Source organism: Semicossyphus pulcher, unplaced genomic scaffold, assembly GCF_022749685.1.
Source record: "Semicossyphus pulcher isolate SPU_LCO1_2020_fin unplaced genomic scaffold, fSemPul1.0.p SCAF_16, whole genome shotgun sequence".
Classification (NCBI taxonomy): domain Eukaryota; kingdom Metazoa; phylum Chordata; class Actinopteri; order Labriformes; family Labridae; genus Semicossyphus; species Semicossyphus pulcher.
In genome coordinates this window covers 24,807,261-24,818,400 of record NW_027211670.1, presented here as the reverse complement: position 1 = coordinate 24,818,400, position 11,140 = coordinate 24,807,261, and the positions used below count along the sequence as shown (strand labels likewise).

The following is an 11,140-nucleotide window of genomic DNA, read 5'->3' as shown; positions in this document are numbered from 1 at the left end:
TTTCTTGGCAGATACTGTCTTCATTTCCTTGGACTGAATAATCAGAAAAATACAGTGGATATAAAAAGTCTACACACCCCTGTTCAAATGCCAGGTTTTTGTCATGTAAAAAAATTACATCAAGATAAATAATTTCACAACATTTTCCACCTTTAATGTGACTTATAACCTGTACAACGCAATTGAAAAACAAACAGAAATCTTTCAGGGAGGTAAAGTAAAAATAAACAACTGAGGTAATGTGGTTGCATAAGTGTGCACACCCTTTTATAACTGGGGATGTGGCTGAGTTCAGATTTAACCAATTACATTCAAACTCATGTTAAATTGGAGTCAGCACACACCTGTCACCAAATAAAGTGCCTCTGATCAACCCCAAATGAAGTTCAGCTGTTCTAGTAGGCTTTTCCTGACATTTTTGTTGCCACATCTTCCAGCACAAGCCATGGTCCGCAGAGAGCTTCCAAAGCATCAGAGGGATCTCATTATTCAAAGATATCAGTCAGGTGAAGGCTACAAAAGAATTTCCAAGGAATTAAATATACCATGGAACACAGTGAAGACCGTCATCATCAAGTGGAGAAAATATGGCACAACAGTGACATTACCAAGAACAGGACGTCCTTCCAAAATTGATGATAAAACGAGAAGAAAACTGGTCAGGGAGGCTGCCAAGAGGCCGACAGCAACACTGAAGGAGCTGCAGGAATTTCTGGCAAGTACTGGCTGTGTAGTACATGTGACAACAATCTCCCGTCTTCTTCATATGTCTGGGCTATGGGGTAGGGTGGCAAGACGGAAGCCTTATCTTACAAAGAAAAACATCAAAGCCCGGCTTAATTTTGCAAAAAGACATCTGAAATCTCCCAAACTCATGTGGGAAAATGTGTTATGGTCTGATGAAACCAAGGTTGAACTTTTTGGACATAATTCCAAAAGGTATATTTGGCGCAAAAACAATACTGCTCATCACCAAAAGAACACCATACCTACAGTGAAGTATGGTGGTGGCAGCATCATGCTTTGGGGCTGTTTTTCTTCAGCTGGAACTGGGGCCTTAGTCAGGGTGGAGGGAATTATGAACAGTTCCAAATACCAGTCAGTGTTGGCACAAAACCTTCGGCCTTCTGTTAGAAAGCTGAAGATGAAGAGGAACTTCATCTTTCAGCACGACAATGACCCAAAGCACACATCTAAATCAACCAAAGAATGGCTTCACCGGAATAAGATTGAGGCTTTGGAATGGCCCAGCCAGAGTCCAGACCTGAATCCCATCGAACATCTGTGGGGTGATCTGAAGAGGGCTGTGCACAGGAGATGCCCTCGCAATCTGTCAGATTTGGAGCAGTTTTGCAAAGAAGAGTGGGCAAATATTGCCACATCAAGATGTGCCACGCTGATAGGCTCCTACCCAAGAAGACTGAGTGCTGTAATAAAAGCCAAAGGTGCTGCAACAAAGTATTAGTTTAAGGGTGTGTATATTTATGCAACCAGGTTCTTTTAAGTTTTTTATTTTATATTTTTCCCCTTTAAAGGTTTCAGTTTGTTTTTCAATTGCGTTGTACAGGTTATAGGTCAAATTAAAGGTGGAAAAAGTTGTGAAATTATTTGTCTTGCTGTCATTTTTTTACATCACGAAAACCTGGCATTTGAACAGGGGTGTGTAGACTTTTTATATCCACTGTAGATGTTGCTTCATTTAACGAAGACGTCTCTTATTTTAACACACAGCAGCAATGAATAAAGCGAGATAAGGTCCTACAATTTCCTTTTTAAAGTTTAGGAAACACCAAATAACTTTACATTTTTGGCTAACCTATATTTACAATAAAATGTTTTTGGACAACCTAAAGATTCTTTTCACAGATCCACCGATAAGGACGCTTACAGGAGGCATCCATCCATGATGTGAGTGCGTTTTCACTGGTGTCTATGTGTCCACAGTCTTCTCCTAAAGGGTCGTCCAGCTTCCAGTCATCGGGCTCGGTCCCCATTCCTGGTCTGCTCAGCCAGTACCTGGAGGGAGAGTGGCAGCGACTGAGTTACATAATGTAGTATGTGATTTTTCCAGATCAATCCTAAAACTGTGACCAGAGTAAAAAATGCAAATCCGCTGACCTAAAGTGAAATAGAAATTGAAAGAGAGAGAGAAAGGTGATGAGCTTTCTGAGTGAAATTGAGACGATTTGAAGTGAGTTATTTTTCTTTTTCAAGTAGTTTGGCTGCAGTGGTGAGACATCTTTGCTGTATTTAGGCTACATCTGCCCGTTACCTGCTCGCCAACACTGCATGTGCTGCTAGGGACAAAGTATAAGCAGGTTTTGACTGCTTGAATAAGGAATAAATACAGGAAAGGATTTATATTTGATATCAGTTCCATGCAGATTACGCACCAGATCTTTGAGCGATTCTGTTTTGAGATATTTTTTTATAAACCGAAAGTATTGAATAATCCCAAATCCTGATACCCACCTGTGAAATATACATAAAATATCCTGAAATTAAATTCTTTTTCTACTGTCATGAAGTGCATCTTTAATGTGCGTTCAGGTCTGTAATATCCAAGAAGAGACAATAACTGTAAACGAGTTAGCTTACCACGTGTTTGTGAAAGCTAACTCAGGTAAGTTGGACGAAGACAGCGATGGATAATATCTGAATGTGATTAATGGAGATATAACGAAACACAATTTGGATTTAAAATTTAAAGAAGCTATTAGAACAGCTGCACTGTCATAGAAAACAACAAAAACATGGAAGCCTTATGGAAGAAGGAAAATACTGAACATGAACAGATCACATGCAATAAGTCAAAGTAAAACGACAAGTACAGGCAACAAATCCCAGATCAACTATAAAGCAAATTAAAATATGAGAGTTAAAGAGAGATAAAAGAGTTGAATTAGTTTATTAAATAATGTCATCTTTCAGAAGAGTTCAAAAGATCAACTCTTCTTTCAGGTTTTTTTCATTAATAGACTAAATGTGTGGGCGAACCGGAGCACCCGGAGTAAACCCTACATTATCACGGGAGGAAAATCCAACTCCACACAGAAGAGTCAGGCTCAGGAATCGAACCCTCATCTTCATGTGTAAAGTCCAATTTTCATACTATGTGGTCCCAGTTGATCATAATTTAATAATCTAATCAAATCATTTCTAAATTTAATCTAAATCTGTTAAATCTGAATGAAAAAGCTAGAAGGTCACCGGTACAAACCCTGGCATGGGCAAGGTGGGCCTTTCTGTGTGGAGTTTGCATACTCTCCTCTCGTGCACGCGTGGGTTCCCTCCGGGGTCTCCGGCTTCGCGGACTTCCCCTCCAGAGCTTTTTCTTTTTCCAGTTTCTTATTAAGATTCTTGAGTTCTTTAGTTAACGTGTCCTTGTGTTGGATAATTGCCTTTTTCTCCACTTTCAGTGAATCATAAATCATGGTCAAAGCTGCTTCGCCTTGTAGTGCGTCTTGGAGCTTGTGGACCTTGACTTGCAGGATATAGTTTTCTTGATTCAGGGCTTCGTTCTCTAATTTCCTCGACTTGTTTTTCTGATCGATAACTTGTTCCTCTTTAAAAAATTTCTGTAGCTCCTTCAGTTCTTTTGATAGAATGTCTTTTTGTTTCTTTAGGACTTTATCCTCCATCATTGTTGACTCATAATTTTCCCTAACACCATCCAGATATGCGAGGTTCTCTTTAAAGGTCTGGATTTCTCTAGTTGTTTTGCCGATGTTTTGTTTCAAGGCATCTGTATGCTCCTTCATCGAGTCATACTTATAGCACCAGTGCTGTTCATTTTTAAGCTTCTTTTTGGTCTCTTTCTGGGATTTAGTCAGGGCTTTATTTCGCGCTTGCAAAACTTTCTCCTCAGCTTTTAGCTCTTCATATTTGAACTTCACATTTTTCAAGGTTTGGAGCTCTTTGCTGGCGTTTTCTGATGACAACGCCAGATATGCGAGGTTCTCTTTTATGTCGCTGATGTTTTGTTTCAAGGCATCTGTCTGCTCCTTCACCGAGTCATACTTATAGCACCAGTGCTGTTCATTTTTAAGCTTCTTTACGGCCTCTTTTTGGGATTTAGTCAGGGCTTTATTTTGCGCTTGCAAAACTTTCTCCTCAGCTTTTAGCTCTTCATATTTGAACTTCAAATTTTTCAAGGTTTGGAGCTCTTTGCTGGCCTGTAGAATGTTTATTTTCAAACAGTGCTGTTCTGTCCTCAAAGTTTCCACATGCTCCAACTTTTCCCTGTGCAGGTCAACCCAGATCTTTTCCTTGTCAGACTGTTTTTGGAGCTCCGTGAGTTCCTGCTCCAGGGATTCATTTTGGCGTCTCATGGTCTCTTCTGACACTTCCTCTAAAGCTGTGTCTTGTTCAAGGTGTTCGTCCAGGTCTTGAATTTCTTCTTCCGAAGTAGCCTCCAAAGTCAGATTAATATTATTGATGTTGCTATGTCTTTCGTCTCTGTGAAAAGACTCCAGAGACGGGTAGAGGTTTGGACAGCAACTCATTTCTTTTGCCATGTCGTTGCTGGCTGTTTACAATGGAAATAGTACTATGCACTAACAATAAACAACAGATTACTTTTTGTTCTCTATACAGCCACTCATGGAATGCCTTTTATCCTATCAGATTACTGTTGTAGTTATGAACTCTGGATTCTGATGTTTGTGATGTCACTATGACATCACTGAACATTATGACATCACTGGACCTCCCCATATTCCTTTGAGGTCTCTCTTGACATCACTGAATTTCAGACGCGTTTTAGCAGCTGGAGGCATTTTTGTCATTGTTTTCAATGAGAGGGAAGCTTTTTGCGCGTTGCTTTTTGCGCGTTGCTTTTACGTTGCAGAGCGCCTCACGTTTTTCTCTACTACTATTTGAGGAAACACTCTGAGCGCCTTGAGTTGAAAAAACTTCAACTCAAAGCAGAAAAGGACCCGACGTCATGGGCTTTTTTTCTGATTGTCCAATCAGATGAAAGGAGAGGCGGGCCTTCTGTCAGTTTACAAAATAACGGTTAGGTTAATGACAGCTAATGATTCGGTGGTTGCCTTAACAACAGTAAAAAAAAAGCGCAGCGAGCTGTTCTTTTTTTAACCGCAGGCTTCAACAAAAAAGGCAGTGCTGTGCGCCTCGCGTTTCACAGCCTGCAAAACGCGCTGTCTGATCGGGCCCTTACTGTTGTTCTGCTGTGTTAAAAATTACTTATTAACTTAATTAATATTACTGCTTCTCGATTAATAAGCAACACATTACCTTAAAGTCGAGGTGAAACGAAAAAAGTCATTTTAATCCTTTTAGATCACATCCCCGGTAATATTGTGCATCTATTTGACAATATAGGCCAAAAAAATACAGAAAATCCATTTCTTCGTATTTTTATATCAAAATCAGATCATTTTTTCTTCCTGTAAAACAAAATATCATGTGTGCTTACGTAAGCTATTACCAACCAATTTCAACCAATAATATCATGACATCCACCTGTCAATCAATCTGCAACATTTAGCCGCAGAGCACCAAGAACACTCGGTCAATTAGCTAGCTACTGCGCTGTGGAGAACGTCTGTCTACGCCCACTTCTCAACGATCAAATCAAATCCCTCTAATGATATGTCCCGCCTGCACGTCCTGTTTCACTCGGAAATACGTCACAATACGGAAGCTAGATACTCTCCAAATGCTGTTTCAGCTCGACTTTAACTATGAAGTAAATTCAGAACTTAAATTACTGAGGCTTGGGATTTACGCCTTTCCTACTGTATCATGTAACAATACCAAAGTATCTGTTGTCAGCCACTATCTAACAAATGGTAATATTAGCTAGGTAGTGGCTGAATCCTAAGGTAAGCTGTTGACTGACCTTAGCGAATGGGTTATCCAGTATGTTTGACTTGAAATATGGCCAGACCTCCCTCCAGAGTTTATTGCACACAGGTGTTTTGATGGCAGTTTTCACGTTTATGAGTTATAACATGACAGCCAAGAGCTTACAGAACTGCGTATTGATGTGTTTTCTGAGGTGGCGGGTTCATCCTTACAAGCATTGGTACACAAAGAAGACAACATCAAATTGGACGCCTCCCAAACAAAGGGAATTATGTATACGGCCTTTCGAAGGACGGATGTTGGTTTATGTGTCTCAGGTTTTGATTCTCACTTCCTCACTTTGAGGTCACAACTTCAAATAACAGATAGGCCCAATTGAGCTGTTTCAATGCTTATCTTTCACACGTGGTACTTACTGTTCATCTGAAGAGACAGAGCTGCCATCCACCCAGCTCCAGTCACCCTCCTCCTCTGCGTCAGTCATACCGATCCAAAGCCTGGCGGCGCTCTGCTGCTGAGCCCTGCCGCTCTCAAAGATAAAGCTCTAGAAAGACAACGATTACTCATTTAATTATTTATTGAAAATTGTCATACAGTTGACTCATGCGTGCTTCCGTCTGTCCTTCACCTGTTCGGGTTCACTGTTAATGACTAGCAGGTCGCCGCCCTGTGTCTGGCACCAGGCTCTGCTGGAGCTCCAGGTGAGCATGCGGGAGGAGAAGTAGTAGCACTTTGTCTCAAACAGTCTCCAGCTGTCTGGACACTTTTTGCAGATCCGTTCTGTGGAAGAAGATTAACGTAGCAATTTCTCAGCATAAGTTAGTCATCGGTAAATTAACCCACTGTTTGACTTCTGTACAATCAATTCTTTACTTTTCCCAAAAGTTGCTTTAAGTTTCTAATTATTTTTATATCTCGGCTGTTTGGAGTCAAATATAGCAGCTTGGTCTGTGGACCTGAGCTTCCAAATATGATGATCTGAGTATCACTCTAGTGCTGTGTGGCACGTGTGTGGCTCAGGCTAAAAATAAAGCAGTCAAGGTAACGATAATTAGTTATTAAAAAGCAACATCGGGTAACATTTTAAAATTAAAGCTTTGCATTTTAAGATGTTTGGAGGAGCAACAATCATAAATTGCAGTTTGGTTATATTTATGCCAAAGCTGCTTGGTTAGGTTTAATCTACAGGTCATGGTTTGGGTTTAAATATGAATGTACATTTAATGTACGTATTAATGTACTTATGCTAGCTACATAAATGACATAAGTTAAAAGTACCTTTTGTCTTGAGGTTGACCACAGGGCAGTACAGGTCCAGGGAGCAGTAGGCCTCCTGCATCGACTGCACATCCACCACCGTTCGCTCCATCTCGTTTTTACTGCTCTCCTCTCGCTCCGCTGCTTCCTGCCTCTCCTTCGTCAACACTCTGCTCAGGTTCTGGTTTTGCTCTTGCAGCTCTGTTACTTTCTCCTGGAGCTGCCGGTTATGCTCCTGACAGTTATCACTCAACAAAACTCCTACCTTCTCACTCAGATTTTTGACCTCTCTTTGAAACTTGTCATTGATTTCCAGAAGTTGCTGATTCTTCTCCTTCACCTGTGACAGCTCATCCCTCAGGAGGCCGTTCATCTCGGAGAGCCTTTGTTTCTCCTCCTCTCGCTGGGTGTTGGAGTCGACCAGAGATTTCATAGTTTGAGACATGTTCAGCTCCTTTTCCTCCTGCTCAGACATGAAATGGACCAGGCGCTCCTGCTCTTGTGAAAGTTCTGAATTTGTAGTTGTTAGATTCACAATTTGCTCCGTTAAATCTTTTTTGTCCAAACTCAAAGCGAGATTAGAGGAAGTCAGTTTGGCTGAAGTCCTGTTGAGGAGTGCGGCCTGCTCCTGCAGCCGGGCGCTGTGCTCCTTCAAATCTTCATTCTGTCTTCTCAGCTCAGTGTTTGCTTTAGTGAGAGTGCTGTGGCTGTCACTGATGTTCTGGTGGTCAAAGAGGAGGCTTTTCCATTCAGGCTTGCTGTCTGACCCAGAGTTATCTGAAAGGACAAAGAAACGTTTACAACGGAGAACACAGCGAACTCTTTAAAAAGAAACATTGCAGTTACAGGAGTTGAAAACTGAGACTGATATGAGAAGGTCAGAGTCTCAGGATGTGGTGGATTAATGTTGCATTTGCAAAGGATTTGGATTCATTCAACAACTCTTTGTTACAAAGAAAGGTAAGAGCTTGTCTTTTTTGTTCTTTTCATTCCTTGACCTAAAGCGATGCTGCTGTTCCACTCCAGTCCAGTAGGTGGCAGAAATGCACCTCTAATATTGAGACCCAGCCAGTCAAACGTACAGAATAGGATGAGTGACACATGAAAAATATGTCTGAGCTCTGATTCTGAGATATTTGAGTGCAATTCAACTGTTTTCTGAAGAAAGCAATTTACTGACTTCTTAACATATGAATCGTCTTTGAACTTCTCCAAAATATTCTGTGGTCACTATTTTTAACTTCCCAGCAATAACTTGTACTTACAAAAGACAGAAAGTGCTACACAGGTCACGAGCAGCAACAAGCAGAGTGCGGAGAGAGCGACCATAACACAGACGTGACGACATATCCCCCGTTGTCTCGCGCCGAGGCAATATGAAGCTAAAACAAACAACACAACAGTTCGATTAGTAGGAGAATAAGTTTGTGCAAGAAGTGAGTTTTGTTGTGGATGCACTGGTTTCTACTGTTTCCACAGACCTTTGTTATACACACACATTAATAAAACATCCCATTATCAAGTAAGAGAAGAGCAAAAATCTGCCAGTGCAGCCAAATCTTTACTTCTCTCCAACATTTCTGGGCATTTCATATTTATGTACAATTTGATTTTCCTTTATCCTCATGCCAAAAGTTCCTTCTTATTTCAGCATTACATTTTGTTTCCACAACGTCCTTAAAAGGGTAAATGAGCTTTGTTAGAAGCAGATATTATACCACACAGAAATAAACATTTTTAAAGCATTTATTCAAAGAACCAAAAATGGTGTCATGACCACTTCAGGATGCTGCTTTAAATTATATTACTTACACGTGTCCTGTTCCTGCTTGGCTGAAGCCACTGAGTATGAGCCGGAGGTCGGGTTATTAATCCAGGGGAGCCAATGATGAGCGACCATTTTACCTGCGCAGTGTGAGAGAAGCAGGAGAACAGGGGAGCACGTTGTTAATGCCAGGGACAGGTTTGGAGGTTTCGTTTGTCAGAAGTCAAAAGACAACTTTATATTAATTATTAATAATACAATATATATTGTATAAAGTCTTATAACGATGGAGTGTGATTAAGTGCATTAAGTACAGTTCTTTTACTCGAGTACTTTCATGTTATACCAGAGGGAACTGGTGTCCTTTTTCCTGCAATACATTTATATAACTGCTTTACTTGTTACTTTGAAGATAAAGATAATATTTCACATAAATAAATTGTGTATATGTATTTCCATGCATGTGACTGGCTTTTATAATACAGTGCATTGCATAAAGCTCCTGTGAGTTTTTCACTGGTTATGAAACAGACTAAATTTAATTCTGATGACTCTTTATGAGCTACCAAAGCAAACCAGACCATCAGCGACAAGATAGATTATTTCTATGTAGTTATTTTTAATGCCTGAAACTGCTGGTGGGGGGGAACAACCACTTAAACATGTACAGGACAAAGTCAGGGAATATATAAGAAGTACTGCTTTGTCCACAGGGGGCGCCAAAATCAACACAAACTGAAAGTTCCTCACAGGAGCCTTAAGTCCAACTGAATGCATTACTTCTAATAATAATGTGATACCATAGGACAAAAGCACTTTGTTGTGCCTGATGAGTTAATTTGGATACTTTTAGCATCTTATATTCCTGTTCTGTACTATCCTGTTCTATGATGAAACCCATAAAGCATTGCATCATTTTAGAGTACTTTCATCGTGTTGTATTGCTACTGATCACAACACTCTGAAAGGCACAATCTTTCTACTATACTTTTGCACACAGTACTTACACTTGTAATTAAGTATGTTTACATTGTTAAATTGCAACTATACTGTGCTTAAAAAATACTTCCCCCAGCGATAAAAACACAAACTGATATCAGATTGAAAGCAAGCATCCACGTCATGACTTACCTCAGTCTCTGTTACTCTCCCAGTCGGTTGTCTGTAACAGTCTGTCCTGATGTTGTCTCTCATAGAGGCCGCTGTGGAAATAACCCACACCTGATTTATAGCCCCTCACCCCCCACTGCTTTACCTCTAACGGGGGGAGAGACTCTCATAATGGCCGAATGTGTTTGATGTTACCTTATCTCTCACCTAACAATGGTCACTGAAGGGACCACTGTTTGTCACTGTGTTTGTGATTTCTAACATTGATGATTTATGTAGTTTCAACTCATTCAGGAAAGAAGAGGATTAATTTAAATAATTACATAGCAATAACTTCAGTTCACCTAATCTGATCCAGGAGCGGGCAGTGTGTCCTTTTGTCTGGCTGAAAGTGGCACATACACTTATTGAGTGGACAAACCTCTGCAGGCAGTTTTTCATGGTTTTATTAACCTATTTAATATTTTTTTAAAAGACCAGGACTGCACTAAATTAGATTTTTAGTTTGGGAAATATGCAGTCAACAAACTAAATCATGCTCTTATGAACCAGTACCTGCCCTACGGGGTCACCTGACAGTTCATGTGAATACAGAAACTACGAATAAAAAATCCATATAACAGTTTCAAAGTAGTGAGTAACCAAATGTTAGGTCCAAATTGATATGAAGACTGAAACTATAATTCATGTGCATCTTATATTCTTCTTAAATCTAGTGACCATATCAGAATCATCAGGTGAATGTACTCTCATACTTACAATTCTGAGGAGCTCGAGCTCTGTAGTAAAGATATACTCATCTGTCAGGTCAAAGGTTATCTTAAAGGGGCCGTATCTTTTGAATGGATATTCTCATATTTTCATGGGTTTCACATTTTTGGGTGTTTGTTGTTCACAGTGAAAAAGTGAAAACTGCATTACATGTTTGAAAAGGTCGCCTCTGAAACGAGCCTTTCAGAACAGCTGCAGGTTTCTACGTTTCTACATAGAACCTTGCTTTCGCTGAAATTGACCAATCGTCTTTCCCCCTCAGTCACCTCAGGCTGCCTTCCTGCACGAGCTTGTAGTCAAGTCGTTGTCGAGATAACTTACTACTCCTGGCGATTCTGGTTCGTACATATAAGGCTGACTAACCCATCCTAGAGCAGCCATGTTATCTACAACTTGGGAGTGACAGTG

The 11,140-nt window shown here is 40.3% G+C and overlaps 1 protein-coding gene across 1 annotated transcript; it reads right to left on the bottom strand.

Moving 5' to 3' along the window:
* Nucleotides 1-5,665: 5,665 nt before the first annotated feature.
* LOC138593086 (CD209 antigen-like) lies at nucleotides 5,666-10,131 on the bottom strand. The gene is made up of 5 exons (XM_069663924.1): nucleotides 10,107-10,131; nucleotides 7,108-7,863; nucleotides 6,458-6,609; nucleotides 6,263-6,373; nucleotides 5,666-5,692 (listed from the first exon to the last, which is right to left on the bottom strand). Exons 1-5 carry the CDS (start codon nucleotides 10,129-10,131, stop codon nucleotides 5,666-5,668), a joined length of 1,071 nt encoding a protein of 356 aa, XP_069520025.1.
* Between the last annotated feature and the right edge of the window lie 1,009 nt (nucleotides 10,132-11,140).

What these genes read in the sequence shown, in the direction of transcription:
- LOC138593086 (XM_069663924.1), bottom strand. Translation starts at nt 10,131, where the DNA reads ATGAGAGTCTCTCCCCCCGTTAGAG. An exon ending in AGTCTCTCCCCCCGTTAGAG is followed by an intron (nt 7,864 to 10,106) that starts GTAAAGCAGTGG and finishes TTGTCCTTTCAG; the next exon opens with ATAACTCTGGGTCAGACAGC. An exon ending in GGTCAACCTCAAGACAAAAG is followed by an intron (nt 6,610 to 7,107) that starts GTACTTTTAACT and finishes CTTCTTCCACAG; the next exon opens with AACGGATCTGCAAAAAGTGT.